We start from the raw sequence: 23197 nt of genomic DNA, 5'->3' as shown, positions 1-23197 counted from the left end.
TCTCCACCCTCCCCCACTCTCCACCTATCTCCCTCCAACCTCTACTCTCTCCCCCTATCTCCCTCCCTATCTCCCTCCACCCTCTACTCTCTCCCCCTATCTCCCTCCAACCTCTACTCTCTCCCCTATCTCCCTCCACCCTCTACTCTCTCCCCCTATCTCCCTCCAACCTCTTCTCTCTCCCCTATCTCCCTCCCTATCTCCCTCCACCCTCTACTCTCTCCCCTATCTCCCTCCAACCTCTACTCTCTCCCCCAATCCCTCCAACCTCTTCTCTCTTCCCCTATCTCCCTCCAACCTCTTCTCTCTCCCCCCCTATCTCCCTCCAACCTCTTCTCTCTCCCCCTATCTCCCTCCCTAACTCCTCTATCTCCCTCTACTCTCTCCCCTATCTCCCTCCCTAACTCCTCTCCACCCTCCCCCTATCTCCCTCCAACCTCTACTCTCTCCCCCTATCTCCCTCCTATCTCCCTCCACCCTCTATTCTCTCCCCCTATCTCCCTCCAACCTCTTCTCTCTCCCCTATCTCCCTCCAACCTCTTCTCTCTCCCCCTATCTCCCTCCAACCTCTACTCTCTCCCCCTCTCCCTCCAACCTCTTCTCTCTTCCCCTATCTCCCTCCAACCTCTTCTCTCTCCCCCTAACTCCTCTATCTCCCTCTACTCTCTCCCCTATCTCCTCCCTATCTCCCTCCACCCTCTACTCTCTCCCCTATCTCCCTCCACCCTCTACTCTCTCCCCTATCTCCCTCCAACCTCTACTCTCTCCCCCTATCTCCCTCCAACCTCTTCTCTCTCCCCTATCTCCCTCCAACCTCTACTGTCTCCCCTAACTCCTCTATCTCCCTCTACTCTCTCCCTATCTCCCTCCCTAACTCCTCTCCACCCTCCCCCCACTCTCCACCTATCTCCCTCCAACCTCTACTCTCTCCCCCTATCTCCCTCCCTATCTCCCTCCACCCTCTACTCTCTCCCCCTATCTCCCTCCAACCTCTACTCTCTCCCCTATCTCCTCCACCCTCTACTCTCTCCCCTATCTCCCTCCAACCTCTTCTCTCTCCCCCTATCTCCCTCCCTATCTCCCCTCCACCCTCTACTCTCTCCCCCTATCTCCCTCCAACCTCTTCTCTCTCCCCCCTATCTCCCTCCCTATCTCCCTCCACCCTCTACTCTCTCCCCCTATCTCCCTCCAACCTCTTCTCTCTCCCCTATCTCCCTCCCTATCTCCCTCCACCCTCTACTCTCTCCCCCTATCTCCCTCCAACCTCTACTCTCTCCCCCTCTCCCTCCAACCTCTTCTCTCTTCCCCTATCTCCCCTCCAACCTCTTCTCTCTCCCCCTATCTCCCTCCAACCTCTTCTCTCTCCCCCTATCTCCCTCCCTAACTCCTCTATCTCCCTCTACTCTCTCCCCTATCTCCCTCCCTAACTCCTCTCCACCCCCCCCTATCTCCCTCCAACCTCTACTCTCTCCCCCTATCTCCCTCCTATCTCCCTCCACCCTCTATTCTCTCCCCCCTATCTCCCTCCAACCTCTTCTCTCTCCCCTATCTCCCTCCAACCTCTTCTCTCTCCCCCTATCTCCTCCCTATCTCCCTCCACCCTCTACTCTCTCCCCCTATCTCCCTCCAACCTCTACTCTCTCCCCTATCTCCCTCCACCCTTTACTCTCTCCCCCTATCTCCCTCCACCCTCTACTCTCTCCCCTATCTCCCTCCAACCTCTACTCTCTCCCCTATCTCCCTCCACCCTGTACTCTCTCCCCCTATCTCCCTCCAACCTCTACTCTCTCCCCCTATCTCCCTCCCTATCTCCCTCCAACCTCTACTCTCTCCCCCTATCTCCCTCCCTATCTCCCTCCACCCTCTACTCTCTCCCCTATCTCCCTCCAACCTCTACTCTCTCCCCTATCTCCCTCCAACCTCTACTCTCTCCCCTATCTCCCTCCACCCTCTACTCTCTCCCCCTATCTCCCTCCAACCTCTTCTCTCTCCCCCTATCTCCCTCCAACCTCTACTCTCTCCCCTATCTCCCTCCAACCTCTACTCTCTCCCCCTATCTCCCTCCAACCTCTACTCTCTCCCCCTATCTCCCTCCCTAACTCCTCTCCACCCTCTACTCTCTCCCCCTATCTCCCTCCAACCTCTACTCTCTCCCCCTATCTCCCTCCCTATCTCCCTCCAACCTCTACTCTCTCCCCCATCTCCCTCCCTATCTCCCTCCAACCTCTACTCTCTCCCCATCTCCCTCCCTATCTCCCTCCAACCTCTACTCTCTCCCCTATCTCCCTCCACCCTCTACTCTCTCCCCCTATCTCCCTCCAACCTCTTCTCTCTCCCCCTATCTCCTCCAACCTCTACTCTCTCCCCTATCTCCCTCCAACCTCTACTCTCTCCCCCTATCTCCCTCCCTAACTCCTTTCCACCCCTCTACTCCCCTCCCCCTATCTCCCTCCAACCTCTACTCTCTCCCCTATCTCCCTCCCTATCTCCCTCCAACCTCTACTCTCTCCCCCTAACTCCTCTATCTCCCTCTACTCTCTCCCCCCATCTCCCTCCCTAACTCCTCTCCACCCTCCCCCACTCTCCCCCTATCTCCCTCCAACCTCTACTCTCTCCCCTATCTCCCTCCAACCTCTTCTCTCTCCCCCTATCTCCCTCCCTAACTCCTCTCCCACCCTCTACTCTCTCTCCCTATCTCCCTCCACCCTCTCCCCTATCTCCCTCCACCCTTTACTCTCTCCCCCTATCTCCCTCCAACCTCTACTCTCTCCCCCTATCTCCCTCCCTATCTCCCTCCAACCTCTTCTCTCTTCCCCTATCTCCCTCCACCCTCTACTCTCTCCCCTATCTATCTCCACTCCACCCTCTACTCTCTCCCCTATCTCTCCCCCTATCTCCCTCCACCCTCTACTCTCTCCCCTATCTCCCTCCACCCTCTACTCTCTCCCCTATCTCCCTCCACCCTCTTCTCTCTTCCCCTATCTCCCTCCACCCTCTACTCTCTCCCCCTATCTCCCTCCCTATCTCCCTCCACCCTCTTCTCTCTCCCCTATCTCCCTCCACCCTCTACTCTCTCCCCTATCTCCCTCCACCCTCTACTCTCTCCCCTATCTCCCTCCACCCTCTTCTCTCTTCCCCTATCTCCCTCCACCCTCTACTCTCCCCCCTATCTCTCCCCCTATCTCCCTCCACCCTCTTCTCTCTCCCCCTATCTCCCTCCACCCTCTACTATCTCCCCTATCTCCCTCCACCCTCTACTCTCTCCCCTATCTCCCTCCAACCTCTTCTCTCTCCCCCTATCTCCCCTCCAACCTCTACTCTCTCCCCCTATCTCCCTCCAACCTCTACTCTCTCCCCCCTATCTCCCTCCCTAACTCCTTTCCACCCTCTACTCCCTCCCCCTATCTCCCTCCAACCTCACTCTCTCCCCTATCTCCCTCCCTATCTCCCTCCAACCTCTACTCTCTCCCCTAACTCCTCTATCTCCCTCTACTCTCTCCCCCATCTCCCTCCCTAACTCCTCTCCACCCCTCCCCCACTCTCCCCCTATCTCCCTCCAACCTCTACTCTCTCCCCCTATCTCCCTCCAACCTCTTCTCTCTCCCCTATCTCCCTCCCTAACTCCTCTCCACCTCTACTCTCTCCCTATCTCCCTCCACCTCTACTCTCCCCCTATCTCCCTCCAACCTCTTCTCTCTCCCCCTATCTCCCTCCCTATCTCCCTCCACCCTCTACTCTCTCCCCTATCTCCCTCCAACCTCTTCTCTCTCCCCCTATCTCCCTCCCTATCTCCCCTCCACCCCCTCTACTCTCTCCCCTATCTCCCTCCAACCTCTACTCTCTCCCCCTCTCCTCCAACCTCTTCTCTCTCCCCCTATCTCCCTCCAACCTCTTCTCTCTCCCCTAACTCCTCTATCTCCCTCTACTCTCTCCCTATCTCCCTCCCTATCTCCCTCCACCCTCTACTCTCTCCCCTATCTCCCTCCACCTCTACTCTCTCCCCTATCTCCCTCCAACCTCTACTCTCTCCCCCTATCTCCCTCCAACCTCTTCTCTCTCCCCCTATCTCCCTCCAACCTCTACTGTCTCCCCTAACTCCTCTATCTCCCTCTACTCTCTCCCCTATCTCCCTCCTAACTCCTCTCCACCCTCCCCCACTCTCCACCTATCTCCCTCCAACCTCTACTCTCTCCCCTATCTCCTCCCTATCTCCCTCCACCCTCTACTCTCTCCCCCTATCTCCCTCCAACCTCTACTCTCTCCCTATCTCCCTCCACCCTCTACTCTCTCCCCCTATCTCCCTCCAACCTCTTCTCTCTCCCTATCTCCCTCCCTATCTCCCTCCACCCTCTACTCTCTCCCCTATCTCCCTCCAACCTCTTCTCTCTCCCCCATCTCCCTCCCTATCTCCCCTCCAACCTCTACTCTCTCCCCTATCTCCCTCCACCCTCTCTCTCTCCCCTATCTCCCTCCAACCTCTTCTCTCTCCCCTATCTCCCTCCAACCTCTACTCTCTCCCCCTATCTCCCTCCAACCTCTACTCTCTCCCCTATCTCCTCCCCTAACTCCTTTCCACCCTCTACTCCCCTCCCCTATCTCCCTCCAACCTCTACTCTCTCCCCCTATCTCCCTCCCTATCTCCCTCCAACCTCTACTCTCTCCCCTAACTCCTCTATCTCCCTCTACTCTCTCCCCCCATCTCCCTCCCTAACTCCTCTCCACCCTCCCCCACTCTCCCCCTATCTCCCTCCAACCTCTACTCTCTCCCCCTATCTCCCTCCAACCTCTTCTCTCTCCCCCTATCTCCCTCCCTAACTCCTCTCCACCCTCTACTCTCTCTCCCTATCTCCCTCCACCCTCTCCCCTATCTCCCTCCACCCTTTACTCTCTCCCCCTATCTCCCTCCAACCTCTACTCTCCCCCTATCTCCTCCCTATCTCCCTCCAACCTCTTCTCTCTTCCCCTATCTCCCTCCACCCTCTACTCTCTCCCCTATCTATCTCCACTCCACCCTCTACTCTCTCCCCTATCTCTCCCCCTATCTCCCTCCACCCTACTCTCTCCCCTATCTCCCTCCACCCTCTACTCTCTCCCCTATCTCCCTCCACCCTCTTCTCTCTTCCCCTATCTCCCTCCACCCTCTACTCTCTCCCCCTATCTCCCTCCCTATCTCCCTCCACCCTCTTCTCTCTCCCCCTATCTCCCTCCACCCTCTACTCTCTCCCCTATCTCCCTCCACCCTCTACTCTCTCCCCTATCTCCCTCCACCCTCTTCTCTCTCCCCTATCTCCCTCCACCCTCTACTCTCTCCCCCTATCTCTCTCCCTATCTCCCTCCACCCTCTTCTCTCTCCCCCCTATCTCCCTCCACCCTCTACTATCTCCCCCTATCTCCCTCCACCCTCTACTCTCTCCCCCTATCTCCCTCCAACCTCTTCTCTCTCCCCTATCTCCCTCCAACCTCTACTCTCTCCCCCTATCTCCCTCCAACCTCTACTCTCTCCCCCTATCTCCCTCCCCTAACTCCTTTCCACCCTCTACTCCCTCCCCTATCTCCCTCCAACCTCTACTCTCTCCCCTATCTCCCTCCCTATCTCCCTCCAACCTCTACTCTCTCCCCTAACTCCTCTATCTCCCTCTACTCTCTCCCCCCATCTCCCTCCTAACTCCTCTCCACCCTCCCCCACTCTCCCCCTATCTCCCTCCAACCTCTACTCTCTCCCCCTATCTCCCTCCAACCTCTTCTCTCTCCCCCTATCTCCCTCCCCTAACTCCTCTCCACCCTCTACTCTCTCTCCCTATCTCCCTCCACCCTCTACTCTCTCCCCCTATCTCCCTCCAACCTCTTCTCTCTCCCCCTATCTCCCTCCCTATCTCCCTCCACCCTCTACTCTCTCCCCTATCTCCCTCCAACCTCTTCTCTCTCCCCCTATCTCCCTCCCCTATCTCCCTCCACCCTCTACTCTCTCCCCCTATCTCCCTCCAACCTCTACTCTCTCCCCCTCTCCCTCCAACCTCTTCTCTCTTCTCCCTATCTCCCTCCAACCTCTTCTCTCTCCCCCCTAACTCCTCTATCTCCCTCTACTCTCCCCCTATCTCCCTCCCTATCTCCCTCCACCCTCTACTCTCTCCCCCTATCTCCCTCCACCCTCTACTCTCTCCCCTATCTCCCTCCAACCTCTACTCTCTCCCCCTATCTCCCTCCAACCTCTTCTCTCTCCCCCCTATCTCCCTCCAACCTCTACTGTCTCCCCTAACTCCTCTATCTCCCTCTACTCTCTCCCCTATCTCCCTCCCTAACTCCTCTCCACCCTCCCCCACTCTCCACCTATCTCCCTCCAACCTCTACTCTCTCCCCTATCTCCCTCCCTATCTCCCTCCACCCTCTACTCTCCCCTATCTCCCTCCAACCTCTACTCTCCCCTATCTCCCTCCACCCTCTACTCTCTCCCCTATCTCCCTCCAACCTCTTCTCTCTCCCCCTATCTCCCTCCCTATCTCCCTCCACCCTCTACTCTCTCCCCTATCTCCCTCCAACCTCTTCTCTCTCCCCTATCTCCTCCCTATCTCCCTCCACCCTCTACTCTCTCCCCCTATCTCCCTCCAACCTCTACTCTCTCCCCCTCTCCTCCAACCTCTTCTCTCTTCCCCTATCTCCCTCCAACCTCTTCTCTCTCCCCCTATCTCCCTCCAACCTCTTCTCTCTCCCCAATCTCCTCCCTAACTCCTCTATCTCCCTCTACTCTCTCCCCTATCTCCCTCCCTAACTCCTCTCCACCCTCCCCTATCTCCCTCCAACCTCTACTCTCTCCCCCTATCTCCCTCCTATCTCCTCCACCCTCTATTCTCTCCCCTATCTCCCTCCAACCTCTTCTCTCTCCCCTATCTCCCTCCAACCTCTTCTCTCTCCCCTATCTCCTCCAACCTCTACTCTCTCCCCCTCTCCCTCCAACCTCTTCTCTCTTCCCCTATCTCCCTCCAACCTCTTCTCTCTCCCCTAACTCCTCTATCTCCCTCTACTCTCTCCCTATCTCCTCCCTATCTCCCTCCACCCTCTACTCTCTCCCCCTATCTCCCCTCCACCCTCTACTCTCTCCCCTATCTCCCTCCAACCTCTACTCTCTCCCCTATCTCCCTCCAACCTCTTCTCTCTCCCCCTATCTCCCTCCAACCTCTACTGTCTCCCCTAACTCCCTCTATCTCCCTCTACTCTCTCCCCTATCTCCTCCCTAACTCCTCTCCACCCTCCCCACTCTCCACCTATCTCCTCCAACCTCTACTCTCTCCCCCTATCTCCTCCCTATCTCCCTCCACCCTCTACTCTCTCCCCTATCTCCCTCCAACCTCTACTCTCTCCCTATCTCCCTCCACCCTCTACTCTCTCCCCTATCTCCCTCAACCTCTTCTCTCTCCCCTATCTCCCTCCCTATCTCCCTCCACCCTCTACTCTCTCCCCTATCTCCCTCCAACCTCTTCTCTCTCCCCTATCTCCCTCCCTATCTCCCTCCACCCTCTACTCTCTCCCCTATCTCCCTCCAACCTCTTCTCTCTCTCCCCCTATCTCCCTCCCTATCTCCCTCCACCCTCTACTCTCTCCCCCTATCTCCCTCCAACCTCTACTCTCTCCCCCCTCTCCTCCAACCTCTTCTCTCTTCCCCTATCTCCTCCAACCTCTTCTCTCTCCCCCCTATCTCCCTCCAACCTCTTCTCTCTCCCCCCTATCTCCCTCCCTAACTCCTCTATCTCCCTCTACTCTCTCCCTATCTCCCTCCCTAACTCCTCTCCACCCTCCCCTATCTCCCTCCAACCTCTACTCTCTCCCCTATCTCCCTCCTATCTCCCTCCACCCTCTATTCTCTCCCCCTATCTCCCTCCAACCTCTTCTCTCTCCCCTATCTCCCTCCAACCTCTTCTCTCTCCCCTATCTCCCTCCCTATCTCCCTCCACCCTCTACTCTCTCCCCCTATCTCCCTCCAACCTCTACTCTCTCCCCTATCTCCCTCCACCCTTTACTCTCTCCCCCTATCTCCCTCCACCCTCTACTCTCTCCCCCTATCTCCCTCCAACCTCTACTCTCTCCCTATCTCCCTCCACCCTGTGCTCTCTCCCCTATCTCCCTCCAACCTCTACTCTCTCCCCCTATCTCCCTCCAACCTCTACTCTCTCCCCTATCTCCCTCCCCTATCTCCCTCCAACCTCTACTCTCTCCCCCTATCTCCCTCCCTATCTCCCTCCACCCTCTACTCTCTCCCCTATCTCCCTCCAACCTCTACTCTCTCCCCTATCTCCCTCCACCCTCTACTCTCTCCCCCTATCTCCCTCCAACCTCTTCTCTCTCCCCCTATCTCCCTCCAACCTCTACTCTCTCCCCTATCTCCCTCCAACCTCTACTCTCTCCCCTATCTCCCTCCAACCTCTACTCTCTCCCCTATCTCCTCCCTAACTCCTCTCCACCCTCTACTCTCTCCCCTATCTCCCTCCAACCTCTACTCTCTCCCCCTATCTCCCTCCCTATCTCCCTCCAACCTCTACTCTCTCCCCATCTCCTCCCTATCTCCCTCCAACCTCTACTCTCTCCCCCATCTCCCTCCCTATCTCCCTCCAACCTCTACTCTCTCCCCTATCTCCCTCCACCCTCTACTCTCTCCCCTATCTCCCTCCAACCTCTTCTCTCTCCCCCTATCTCCCTCCAACCTCTACTCTCTCCCCTATCTCCCTCCAACCTCTACTCTCTCCCCCCTATCTCCCTCCCTAACTCCCTTTCCACCCTCTACTCCCTCCCCTATCTCCCTCCAACCTCTACTCTCTCCCCATCTCCCTCCCTATCTCCCTCCAACCTCTACTCTCTCCCCTAACTCCTCTATCTCCTCTACTCTCTCCCCCCATCTCCCTCCCTAACTCCTCTCCACCCTCCCCCACTCTCCCCTATCTCCCCTCCAACCTCTACTCTCTCCCCTATCTCCCTCCAACCTCTTCTCTCTCCCCTATCTCCCTCCCTAACTCCTCTCCACCCTCTACTCTCTCTCCCTATCTCCCTCCACCCTCTCCCCTATCTCCCTCCACCCTTTACTCTCTCCCCCTATCTCCCTCCAACCTCTACTCTCTCCCCCTATCTCCTCCCTATCTCCCTCCAACCTCTTCTCTCTTCCCCTATCTCCCTCCACCCTCTACTCTCTCCCCTATCTATCTCCACTCCACCCCTCTACTCTCTCCCCCTATCTCTCCCCCTATCTCCCTCCACCCTCTACTCTCTCCCCCTATCTCCCTCCACCCTCTACTCTCTCCCCTATCTCCCTCCACCCCTCTTCTCTCTTCCCCTATCTCCCTCCACCCTCTACTCTCTCCCCTATCTCCCTCCCTATCTCCCTCCACCCTCTTCTCTCTCCCCTATCTCCCTCCACCCTCTACTCTCTCCCCTATCTCCCTCCACCCTCTACTCTCTCCCCTATCTCCCTCCACCCTCTTCTCTCTTCCCCTATCTCCCTCCACCCTCTACTCTCTCCCCTATCTCCCTCCCTATCTCCCTCCACCCTCTTCTCTCTCCCCCTATCTCCCTCCACCCTCTACTATCTCCCCTATCTCCCTCCACCCTCTACTCTCTCCCCTATCTCCCTCCAACCTCTTCTCTCTCCCCCTATCTCCCTCCAACCTCTACTCTCTCCCCTATCTCCCTCCAACCTCTACTCTCTCCCCTATCTCCCTCCCCTAACTCCTTTCCACCCTCTACTCCCCTCCCCTATCTCCCTCCAACCTCTACTCTCTCCCCTATCTCCCTCCCTATCTCCCTCCAACCTCTACTCTCTCCCCCTAACTCCTCTATCTCCCTCTACTCTCTCCCCCCCATCTCCTCCCTAACTCCCTCTCCACCCTCCCCCACTCTCCCCCCTATCTCCCTCCAACCTCTACTCTCTCCCCTATCTCCCTCCAACCTCTTCTCTCTCCCCCTATCTCCCTCCCTAACTCCTCTCCACCCTCTACTCTCTCTCCCTATCTCCCTCCACCCTCTCCCCTATCTCCCTCCACCCTTTACTCTCTCCCCTATCTCCCTCCAACCTCTACTCTCTCCCCCTATCTCCCTCCCTATCTCCCTCCAACCTCTTCTCTCTTCCCTATCTCCCTCCACCCTCTACTCTCTCCCCTATCTATCTCCACTCCACCCTCTACTCTCTCCCCCTATCTCTCTCCCCTATCTCCCTCCACCTCTACTCTCTCCCCCTATCTCCCTCCACCCTCTACTCTCTCCCCTATCTCCCTCCACCCTCTTCTCTCTCCCCTATCTCCCTCCACCCTCTACTCTCTCCCCCTATCTCCTCCCTATCTCCCTCCACCCTCTTCTCTCTCCCCCTATCTCCCTCCACCCTCTACTCTCTCCCCTATCTCCCTCCACCTCTACTCTCTCCCCCTATCTCCCTCCACCCTCTTCTCTCTTCCCCTATCTCCCTCCACCCTCTACTCTCTCCCCTATCTCCCTCCACCCTCTTCTCTCTCCCCTATCTCCCTCCACCCTCTACTATCTCCCCCTATCTCCCTCCACCCTCTACTCTCTCCCCCCTATCTCCCTCCAACCTCTTCTCTCTCCCCTATCTCCCTCCCTATCTCCCTCCACCCTCTACTCTCTCCCCCTATCTCCCTCCAACCTCTTCTCTCTCCCCTATCTCCCTCCCTATCTCCCTCCACCCTCTACTCTCTCCCCCCTATCTCCCTCCAACCTCTACTCTCTCCCCTCTCCTCCAACCTCTTCTCTCTTCCCCTATCTCCCTCCAACCTCTTCTCTCTCTCCCCTATCTCCCTCCAACCTCTTCTCTCTCCCCTATCTCCCTCCAACCTCTTCTCTCTCCCCCCTATCTCCCTCCCTAACTCCTCTATCTCCCTCTACTCTCTCCCCCTATCTCCCTCCCTAACTCCTCTCCACCCTCCCCCACTCTCCCCCTATCTCCCTCCACCCTCTACTCTCTCCCCTATCTCCCTCCAACCTCTTCTCTCTCCCCTATCTCCCTCCAACCTCTTCTCTCTCCCCCCTATCTCCCTCCCTATCTCCCTCCACCCTCTACTCTCTCCCCTATCTCCCCTCCAACCTCTACTCTCTCCCCTATCTCCCTCCACCCTGTACTCTCTCCCCCTATCTCCCTCCAACCTCTACTCTCTCCCCTATCTCCCTCCCTATCTCCCTCCAACCTCTACTCTCTCCCCCTATCTCCCTCCCTATCTCCCTCCACCCTCTACTCTCTCCCCTATCTCCCTCCAACCTCTACTCTCTCCCCTATCTCCCTCCACCCTCTACTCTCTCCCCCCTATCTCCCTCCAACCTCTTCTCTCTCCCCTATCTCCCTCCAACCTCTACTCTCTCCCCCTATCTCCTCCAACCTCTACTCTCTCCCCTATCTCCTCCCTAACTCCTCTCCACCCTCTACTCTCTCCCCCTATCTCCTCCAACCTCTACTCTCTCCCCACCCTCTACTCTCTCCCCCTATCTCCCTCCAACCTCTACTCTCTCCCCCTATCTCCCTCCCTATCTCCCTCCAACCTCTACTCTCTCCCCCTATCTCCTCCCTATCTCCCTCCAACCTCTACTCTCTCCCCTATCTCCCTCCCTATCTCCCTCCACCCTCTACTCTCTCCCCTATCTCCCTCCAACCTCTACTCTCTCCCCTATCTCCCTCCACCCTCTACTCTCTCCCCTATCTCCCTCCAACCTCTTCTCTCTCCCCCTATCTCCCTCCAACCTCTACTCTCTCCCCTATCTCCCTCCCTAACTCCTCTCCACCCTCTACTCCCTCCCCCTATCTCCCTCCAACCTCTACTCTCTCCCCTATCTCCCTCCAACCTCTACTCTCTCCCCTAACTCCTCTATCTCCCTCTACTCTCTCCCCCCATCTCCCTCCCTAACTCCTCTCCACCTCCCCCACTCTCCCCTATCTCCCTCCAACCTCTACTCTCTCCCCTATCTCCCTCCAACCTCTTCTCTCTCCCCTATCTCCCTCCCTAACTCCTCTCCACCCTCTACTCTCTCTCCCTATCTCCTCCACCCTCTCCCCTATCTCCCTCCACCCTTACTCTCTCCCCTATCTCCCTCCAACCTCTACTCTCTCCCCTATCTCCCTCCAACCTCTACTCTCTCCCTATCTCCCTCCAACCTCTACTCTCTCCCCTATCTCCCTCCTATCTCCCTCCAACCTCTTCTCTCTTCCCTTATCTCCCTCCACCCTCTACTCTCTCCCCTATCTATCTCCACTCCACCCTCTACTCTCTCCCCTATCTCTCCCCCTATCTCCCTCCACCCTCTACTCTCTCCCCTATCTCCCTCCACCCTCTACTCTCTCCCCCTATCTCCCTCCACCCTCTTCTCTCTTCCCCTATCTCCCTCCACCCTCTACTCTCTCCCTCTACTCTCTCCCCCTATCTCCCTCCAACCTCTACTCTCTCCCCCCTATCTCCCTCCACCCTCTTCTCTCTCCCCTACTCTCCCTCCACCCTCTTCTCTCTCCCCCCTATCTCCTCCCTATCTCCCTCCAACCTCTCTACTCTCTCCCCTATCTCCCTCCACCCTTTACTCTCTCCCCCTATCTCCCTCCACCCTCTTCTCTCTCCCCTATCTCCCTCCACCTTCTACTCTCTCCCCTCCCACCTTTCCCATGTTCTGTTTTAATCTCCTCAGCCTCTCTTTTCCTCTCACCAGGTGCTGTTCCTGTGTACGCCCCATCAGGCCTGCTCCTGGGCTGGGTAGGGGTGTACCCATTCCCCCCTGCCTGGGCCTTGTAGGCAGGGCCATCTGGCACCGCTGTGTAGTTTTGGTTCTCCTGGCCTCCATAGACTCCCAGTGTTACTGCTGCCCCTGGTGGTACAATCCTACATCCACACCGTGCTGGGAGGCAGAGGACAGGGACTGGGCCGTCTGGGGGGGGAGAGAGGGGGAGGGAGACAGAGAGAGAGAGAGAGAGAGGGGGAGGGAGAGAGAGACAGAGAGAGAGAGAGAGAGAGAGGGGGAGGGAGAGAGAGAGGACAACAGTAAAATAATAGTTGAAGAAAACGTAAATCGTTGATACAGTAAATAATTGTTCGATATGGCTGTTACAGTAAGGATACAGAGTGGAGGTCACAGTAAGGATACAGAGTGGAGGTCACAGTTACAGTAAGGATACGGAGTGGAGGTCACAGAGTGGAGGTCACAGAGTGGAGGTCACAGTTACAGTACGGATACAGAATGGAGGTCACAGTAAGGATACAGAGTGGAGGTCACAGAGTTGAGGTCACAGAGTGGAGGTCACAGTTACAGTAAGGACACGGAGTGGAGGTCACAGAGTGGAGGTCACAGAGTGGAGGTCACAGAGTGGAGGTCACAGTTACAGTACGGATACAGAGTGGAGGTCACAGTTACAGTAAGGACACGGAGTGGAGGTCACAGAGTGGAGGTCACAGAGTGGAGGTCACAGTTACAGTAAGGATGCTATATTTATTAGAATGGTTACCTGGGTAACGGCCCACTGTGCAGCAGCGATGGCTGTACTGGCGACTGTAGCAGCACTCACTCTACTACCATCTGTCAGAAACACATCACTGGGGAGAGAGAGGAGGGGAGAGAGAGGGAGGGGAGAGAGGGAGAGAGGGAGGGGGAGAGAGAGAGGGAGTGAGGGGGAGAGAGAGGGGGAGGGGGAGGGAGAGAGAGGGAGGGAGGAGCGAGGGGGAGGAGGAAAGGGGAGATAGAGGGGAGAGGGAGGGGGAGAGAGGGGAGTGAGGGGGAGGGAGAGAGAGGGAGGGGAGGAGCGAGGGGGAGGAGGAAAGGGAGAGAGAGGGGGAGAGGGAGGAGAGAGAGAGAGGGGAGTGAGGGGGGGAGAGAGAGGGAGGGAGGAGCGAGGGGAGGAGGAAAGGGAGAGAGAGAGGGGGGGAGTGAGGGGAGGGGAGAGAGAGGGAGGGGAGGAGCGAGGGGAGGAGGAAAGGGAGAGAGAGAGAGGGGAGGGAAGAGAGAGGGAGGGGAGGGGGAGCGAGGGGAGGAGGCAAGGGGAGAGAGAGCGAGGGGGAGAGAGAGGGAGGGAGGGGAGAGGAGGGGGAGAGAGAGGGAATGGGAGGGGTGGAGTGAGGGGGAAGGGGGGAGAGAGAGCGAGGGGAGAGCGAGAAAGGGAGAGAGGGAGGGAGAGAGTGGGACAGAGAGGAGGGTGAGAGAGAGTGAGGGGGATGGGGGATTGAGAGAAGAAAATAAATCATTTAAAAATCAAGCCCAAAACCTATTTCAACTGTAACAGTATGGGCCATAGATTAAAGTCCTGGACTAAAAACTATGGAGAATCTAGCCTTATCTGTTTCTGGGAAACCATAGATCACAAGGGCAGTCATGTCTCTTTCTGTGTGTGTGTGTGTGTGTGTGTGTGTGTGTGTGTGTGTGTGTGTGTGTGTGTGTGTGTGTGTGTGTGTGTGTGTGTACACAAAGCGCCTTCAGAAAGTATTCACACCCCTTGACTTTGTCCACATTTTGTTGTGTTACAGCCTGAATTAAACAATGTATTAATTTGAGATGCTTTGTCACTGGCCTTCACCAGTGGCGGTTGGTGCTGTTTAAGATAAGGGAGGATGGGACATATTGTAATGAGAATGGCCTTATTTCTATTACAACATATTGGATGACTGTCATTCATATTCCATTCACCCAGTTCAATGTAACAGTGATGGGTTTAGGATACTGGTCCTTCACCCAGTTCAATGTAACAGTGATGGGTTTAGGATACTGTCCTTCATATTCACCCAGTTCAATGTAACAGTGATGGGTTTAGGATACTGTCCTTCACCCAGTTCAATGTAACAGTGATGGGTTTAGGTTACTGTCCTTCATATTCACCCAGTTCAATGTAACAGTGATGGATTTAGGATACTGTCCTTCACCCAGTTCAATGTAACAGTGATGGGTTTAGGATACTGGCCTTCATATTCACCCAGTTCAATGTAACAGTGATGGGTTTAGGATACTGGTCCTTCACCCAGTTCAATGTAACAGTGATGGGTTTAGGATACTGTCCTTCACCCAGTTCAATGTAACAGTGATGGGTTTAGGATACTGTCATTCACCCAGTTCAATGTAACAGTGATGGGTTTAGGATACTGGTCCTTCACCCAGTTCAATGTAACAGTGATGGGTTTAGGATACTGTCCTTCATATTCACCCAGTTCAATGTAACAGTGATGGGTTTAGGATACTGTCATTCACCCAGTTCAATGTAACACTGATGGGTTTAGGATACTGTCCTTCACCCAGTTCAATGTAACAGTGATGGGTTTAGGATACTGTCATTCATATTCACCCAGTTCAATGTAACAGTGATGGGTTTAGGATACTGTCCTTCACCCAGTTCAATGTAACAGTGATGGGTTTAGGATACTGGTCCTTCACCCAGTTCAATGTAACAGTGATGGGTTTAGGATACTGTCATTCATATTCACCCAGTTCAATGTAACAGTGATGGGTTTAGGATACTGTCATTCATATTCACCCAGTTCAATGTAACAGTGATGGGTTTAGGTTACTGTCCTTCACCCAGTTCAATGTAACAGTGATGGGTTTAGGATACTGTCCTTCACCCAGTTCAATGTAACAGTGATGGGTTTAGGTTACTGTCCTTCACCCAGTTCAATGTAACAGTGATGGGTTTAGGATACTGTCCTTCACCCAGTTCAATGTAACAGTGATGGGTTTAGGATACTGTCCTTCATATTCACCCAGTTCAATGTAACAGTGATGGGTTTAGGATACTGTCCTTCATATTCACCCAGTTCAATGTAACAGTGATGGGTTTAGGATACTGTCCTTCATATTCACCCAGTTCAATGTAACAGTGATGGGTTTAGGATACTGGTCCTTCACCCAGTTCAATGTAACAGTGATGGGTTTAGGATACTGTCCTTCATATTCACCCAGTTCAATGTAACAGTGATGGGTTTAGGATACTGTCCTTCATATTCACCCAGTTCAATGTAACAGTGATGGGTTTAGGATACTGTACTTCACCCAGTTCAATGTAACAGTGATGGGTTTAGGATACTGTCATTCACCCAGTTCAATGTAACAGTGATGGGTTTAGGATACTGTCCTTCACCCAGTTCAATGTAACAGTGATGGGTTTAGGATACTGTCCTTCACCCAGTTCAATGTAACAGTGATGGGTTTAAGATACTGTCCTTCACCCAGTTCAATGTAACAGTGATGGGTTTAGGATACTGTCCTTCATATTCACCCAGTTCAATGTAACAGTGATGGGTTTAGGATTCTGTCCTTCACCCAGTTCAATGTAACAGTGATGGGTTTAGGATACTGTCCTTCACCCAGTTCAATGTAACAGTGATGGGTTTAGGTTACTGTCCTTCATATTCACCCAGTTCAATGTAACAGTGATGGGTTTAGGATACTGTCCTTCACCCAGTTCAATGTAACAGTGATGGGTTTAGGTTACTGTCCTTCACCCAGTTCAATGTAACAGTGATGGGTTTAGGATACTGTCCTTCATATTCACCCAGTTCAATGTAACAGTGATGGGTTTAGGATACTGTCCTTCATATTCACCCAGTTCAATGTAACAGTGATGGGTTTAGGATACTGTCCTTCACCAGTTCAATGTAACAGTGATGGGTTTAGGATACTGGTCCTTCACCCAGTTCAATGTAACAGTGATGGGTTTAGGATACTGTCCTTCACCCAGTTCAATGTAACAGTGATGGGTTTAGGATACTGTCATTCACCCAGTTCAATGTAACAGTGATGGGTTTAGGATACTGTCCTTCACCCAGTTCAATGTAACAGTGATGGGTTTAGGATACTGTCATTCACCCAGTTCAATGTAACAGTGATGGGTTTAGGATACTGTCCTTCATATTCACCCAGTTCAATGTAACAGTGATGGGTTTAGGATACTGTCCTTCACCCAGTTCAATGTAACACTGATGGGTTTAGGATACTGTCCTTCACCCAGTTCAATGTAACACTGATGGGTTTAGGATACTGGTCCTTCACCCAGTTCAATGTAACAGTGATGGGTTTAGGATACTGTCATTCACCCAGTTCAATGTAACAGTGATGGGTTTAGGATACTGTCCTTCATATTCACCCAGTTCAATGTAACAGTGATGGGTTTAGGATACTGTCCTTCATATTCACCCAGTTCAATGTAACAGTGATGGGTTTAGGATACTGTCCTTCACCCAGTTCAATGTAACAGTGATGGGTTTAGGATACTGTCATTCACCCAGTTCAATGTAACAGTGATGGGTTTAGGATACTGGTCCTTCACCCAGTTCAATGTAACAGTGATGGGTTTAGGATACTGTCCTTCATATTCACCCAGTTCAATGTAACAGTGATGGGTTTAGGATACTGTACTTCACCCAGTTCAATGTAACAGTGATGGGTTTAGGATACTGTCATTCACCCAGTTCAATGTAACAGTGATGGGTTTAGGATACTGTCCTTCACCCAGTTCAATGTAACAGTGATGGGTTTAGGATACTGTCCTTCACCCAGTTCAATGTAACAGTGATGGGTTTAAGATACTGTCCTTCACCCAGTTCAATGTAACAGTGATGGGTTTAGGATACTGTCATTCACCCAGTTCAATGTAACAGTGATGGGTTTAGGATACTGTCATTCATATTCACCCAGTTCAATGTAACAGTGATGGGTTTAGGATACTGTCCTTCATATTCACCCAGTTCAATGTAACAGTGATGGGTTTAGGATACTGTCATTCACCCAGTTCAATGTAACAGTGATGGGTTTAGGATACTGTCCTTCACCCAGTTCAATATAACAGTGATGGGTTTAGGATACTGTCCTTCACCCAGTTCAATGTAACAGTGATGGGTTTAGGATACTGTCCTTCACCCAGTTCAATGTAACAGTGATGGGTTTAGGATACTGTCATTCACCCAGTTCAATGTAACAGTGATGGGTTTAGGTTACTGTCCTTCACCCAGTTCAATGTAACAGTGATGGGTTTAGGATACTGTCCTTCATATTCACCCAGTTCAATGTAACAGTGATGGGTTTAGGATACTGTCATTCACCCAGTTCAATGTAACAGCGATGGGTTTAGGATACTGTCATTCACCCAGTTCAATGTAACAGTGATGGGTTTAGGATACTGTCCTTCATATTCACCCAGTTCAATGTAACAGTGATGGGTTTAGGATACTGTCCTTCATATTCACCCAGTTCAATGTAACAGTGATGGGTTTAGGATACTGTACTTCACCCAGTTCAATGTAACAGTGATGGGTTTAGGATACTGTCCTTCACCCAGTTCAATGTAACAGTGATGGGTTTAAGATACTGTCCTTCACCCAGTTCAATGTAACAGTGATGGGTTTAGGATACTGTCATTCACCCAGTTCAATGTAACAGTGATGGGTTTAGGATACTGTCATTCATATTCACCCAGTTCAATGTAACAGTGATGGGTTTAGGATACTGTCCTTCATATTCACCCAGTTCAATGTAACAGTGATGGGTTTAGGATACTGTCATTCACCCAGTTCAATGTAACAGTGATGGGTTTAGGATACTGTCCTTCACCCAGTTCAATATAACAGTGATGGGTTTAGGATACTGTCCTTCACCCAGTTCAATGTAACAGTGATGGGTTTAGGATACTGTCCTTCACCCAGTTCAATGTAACAGTGATGGGTTTAGGATACTGTCATTCACCCAGTTCAATGTAACAGTGATGGGTTTAGGTTACTGGTCCTTCACCCAGTTCAATGTAACAGTGATGGGTTTAGGTTACTGTCCTTCATATTCACCCAGTTCAATGTAACAGTGATGGGTTTAGGATACTGTCCTTCACCCAGTTCAATGTAACAGTGATGGGTTTAGGATACTGTCCTTCATATTCACCCAGTTCAATGTAACAGTGATGGGTTTAGGATACTGTCCTTCACCCAGTTCAATGTAACAGTGATGGGTTTAGGTTACTGTCCTTCACCCAGTTCAATGTAACAGTGATGGGTTTAGGATACTGTCATTCACCCAGTTCAATGTAACAGTGATGGGTTTAGGATACTGTCCTTCACCCAGTTCAATGTAACAGTGATGGGTTTAGGTTACTGTCCTTCATATTCACCCAGTTCAATGTAACAGTGATGGGTTTAGGATACTGTCCTTCACCCAGTTCAATGTAACAGTGATGGGTTTAGGTTACTGTCCTTCACCCAGTTCAATGTAACAGTGATGGGTTTAGGTTACTGTCCTTCATATTCATCCAGTTCAATGTAACAGTGATGGGTTTAGGATACTGTCCTTCACCCAGTTCAATGTAACAGTGATGGGTTTAGGATACTGGTCCTTCACCCAGTTCAATGTAACAGTGATGGGTTTAGGTTACTGTCCTTCACCCAGTTCAATGTAACAGTGATGGGTTTAGGATACTGTCCTTCATATTCACCCAGTTCAATGTAACAGTGATGGGTTTAGGATACTGTCATTCACCCAGTTCAATGTAACAGTGATGGGTTTAGGTTACTGTCCTTCACCCAGTTCAATGTAACAGTGATGGGTTTAGGATACTGTCCTTCACCCAGTTCAATGTAACAGTGATGGGTTTAGGATACTGTCCTTCATATTCACCCAGTTCAATGTAACAGCGATGGGTTTAATTCTAATTTTCCCTCATACCCATCATGAGGTTGCTACAACCTAGCCTATGAATGACAGTTTATAACGTAGCGGTCGTCGTAAGGAGGGGGACCAAAATGCGGCGGATATATTGATCATCTTCTTATTTATTAATTGAAGGAAAAAAAACACTTAAACACAAAACAAAGGACGAAAACAAACCCCAACTAAATATGGCCTCCAATTAGAGGCAACATAGAAATAGAAAAACTAGATAAACACATAGAAATAGAAAATGTAGAACATAAACCAAAAAAACCCGAACCACATAAAACAAACACCCCCTGCCCACGCCCTGACCAAACTACAATAACAAATAACCCCTTTTACTGGTCAGGGCGTGACAGTAGGTGCACACAGGTCGAGAGACAAGCTGGAGTAATCAAGGTGACAGACAGTGACACATTCAATACCGCCTTGCAAACTCTGGCTTGCATCTGGCTGATCCAGGGTGGAATCATTAGTCCCAACAGTTGCAAACGAGAGTTTTTAATTGGACAAACTCATGTATGTTTATCCCCGTTTCGTTCCGTTTGATGTGTGTTTTTCCAACAGAATCGGGCGGAATTAATTACACCCCCTTGATTACACGCGAACACAGAACGAGCAGCTACGTACAAACAGCATGATCACTTTGCTCGTTGTATATATAAATTCCTTCTCGCGTCTACGCACACTCTCTTTCCGCTCATCTTTTCCCTTCCCTTGTGGACTTCACAAAACAACAGCTGCCTTTGAGTCATTTAGCAGACGCTCTTATCCAGAGCGACTTACAGTAGTGAATGCATACATTTCATACATTTTTCTCCGTACTGGTCCCCCCCGTGGGAATCGAACCCACAACCCTGGCGTTGCAAACACCATGCTCTACCAACTGAGCCACACGGGGCCACTTTTATACCCGCTAACCGCTACACACAGCCTACATCATTGTCACCATATTAACGTCATAGTCAATGTACATTACATGACCAAAAGTATGTGGACACCTGTTTGTCGAACATCTCATTCCAAAATCATGGGCTTTAATATGGAGTTGGTCCCCCCTTTGCTGCTATAACAGCCTCCACTCTTCTGGGAAGTCATTAATATGGAGTTGGTCCCCCCCGTTTTGCTGCTATAACAGCCTCCACTCTTCTGGGAAATCATTAATATGGAGTTGGTCCCCCCTTTGCTGCTATAACAGCCTCCACTCTTCTGGGAAGTCATTAATATGGAGTTGGTCCCCCCTTTGCTGCTATAACAGCCTCCACTCTTCTGGGAAGTCATTAATATGGAGTTGGTCGCCCCCTTTGCTGCTATAACAGCCTCCACTCTTCTGGGAAGTCATTAATATGGAGTTGGTCCCCCCCTTTGCTGCTATAACAGCCTCCACTCTTCTGGGAAGTCATTAATATGGAGTTGGTCCCCCCTTTGCTGCTATAACAGCCTCCACTCTTCAGGGAAGTCATTAATATGGAGTTGGTCCCCCTTTGCTGCTATAACAGCCTCCACTCTTCTGGGAAGTCATTAATATGGAGTTGGTCCCCCCTTTGCTGCTATAACAGCCTCCACTCTTCTGGGAAGTCATTAATATGGAGTTGGTCCCCCCTTTGCTGCTATAACAGCCTCCACTCTTCTGGGAAGTCATTAATATGGAGTTGGTCCCCCCCTTTGCTGCTATAACAGCCTCCACTCTTCTGGGAAGGCTTTCCACTAGATGTTGGAACATTGTTGCGGGGGACTTGCTTCCATTCAGCCACAAGAGCATTAGTGAGGTCGGGCACTGATGTTGGGTGATTAGGCCCTGGCTCGCAGTCTGCGTTCCAATTCATCCCAAAGGTGTTCGATGGGGTTGAGGTCAGGGCTCTGTGCAGGCCAGTCAAGTTCTTCCACACTAATCTTGACAAACAATTTTTGTATGGACCTCACTTTGTGCACAGGGGCATTGTCATGCTAAACAGGAAAGGGCCTTCTTCAAACTGTTGCCACAAAGTTGGAAGCACAGAATCATCATTGTATGATGTAGCGTTAAGATTTCCCTTCACTGGAACTAAGAGACCCGAACCATGAAAAACAGCCCCAGACCATTATTCCTCCTCCACCAGACTTTACAGTTTGCACTATGCATTTGGGCAGGTAGCGTTAGCAGGGACAGAAATTTGACAAACTGACTTGTTGGAAAGGCGGCATCCTATGATGGTGCCACGTTGAATATCACTGAGCTCTTCAGTAAGGCCGTTCTACTGCCAATGTTTATCTATGGAGATTGCATGGCGGTGTCCTTGATTTTATACACCTGTCAGCAACGGGTGTGGCTGAAATAGCCAAATCCACTAATATGTCTACATACTTTTGTACATATAGTGTAGCTACTAGAATTAACGGGTTAGTAAACCTGCTACAAATATGCAGTACAGTCAGCAAGCAGTTTAGCAGTTACAACGGTGGCAATAAATTAGTAAAACCAAAAGCTGTCCTTGACTTGGATGAGTGCCAGTGTTGGATAACCATAGCTGACATTTTTTGGTTTTCTTGCTGGGGAACATAGCAAAATGAGGGCTCGTCCGGGATCTTGTTCGCCACGAGTATGGTAGTCGTTCTAATCACCTACTCTGAAGCTCTGCTGTCCCAAGATATTTGACTGTTCAAAATAAGCTTTTGTGGTAGAGTTTCTGTCACTGACATCCACCCAAAGGGGTTATACGATTGGTCGAATCTTTTTGAAAGTTGCATAAACACACAGGCTAATAAAATTAAGCCATGGACTTTAAGTTGGAAACATTTGTGGATCACTCCTAAATGGGAGATGCTAGATAAATGTATAAAAGAGAATCTACTCGTCATTGCAAAGCATTACGACATCAAAGATTCACATGCCAATTCGAAAGCAGTAGTCAAGAGTTAGTCTATATTGTAGAGTTAGTCTATACTGTAGAGTTAGTCTATACTGCTATACTGCAGAGTTAGTCTATACTGCTATACTGTAGAGTTAGTCTATACTGTAGGGTTAGTCTATGCTGCTATACTGTAGAGTTAGTCTATAATGTAGAGTTAGTCTATACTGTAGAGTTAGTCTATACTGCAGAGTTAGTCTATATTGTAGAGTTAGTCTATACTGCTATACTGCAGAGTTAGTCTATACTGTAGAGTTAGTCTATACTGCAGAGTTAGTCTATATTGTAGAGTTAGTCTATACTGCAGAGTTAGTCTATACTGCAGAGTTAGTCTATACTGTAGAGTTAGTCTATACTGCTATACTGCAGAGTTAGTCTATACTGCTATACTGTAGAGTTAGTCTATACTGCTATACTGTAGAGTTAGTCTATACTGCTATACTGCAGAGTTAGTCTATATTGCAGAGTTAGTCTATATTGTAGAGTTAGTCTATACTGCAGAGTTAGTCTATACTGCAGAGTTAGTCTATACTGCTATACTGTAGAGTTAGTCTATACTGCTATACTGTAGAGTTAGTCTATACTGTAGAGTTAGTCTATACTGCTATACTGCAGAGTTAGTCTATACTGTAAAGTTAGTCTATACTGCAGAGTTAGTCTATACTGCTATACTGTAG

General features: G+C 51.4%; 1 protein-coding gene across 1 annotated transcript in view; it reads right to left on the bottom strand.

The window, feature by feature from the left end:
* LOC106572966 (RNA-binding protein 10-like) overlaps positions 1–23197 on the bottom strand; it is a gene marked incomplete at its 5' end in the record, with an annotated part of 59836 nt that overhangs the window by 7469 nt on the left and 29170 nt on the right. Inside the window, 3 exon segments of the mRNA XM_045713071.1 lie at positions 12673–12710; positions 12824–12891; positions 13466–13553. Coding sequence (XP_045569027.1) covers positions 12673–12710; positions 12824–12891; positions 13466–13553 — 194 coding nt within the window.

Source organism: Salmo salar, unplaced genomic scaffold (assembly GCF_905237065.1).
Source record: "Salmo salar unplaced genomic scaffold, Ssal_v3.1, whole genome shotgun sequence".
NCBI lineage: Eukaryota > Metazoa > Chordata > Actinopteri > Salmoniformes > Salmonidae > Salmo > Salmo salar.
This window is presented reverse-complemented; position numbering and strand designations above follow the sequence as displayed.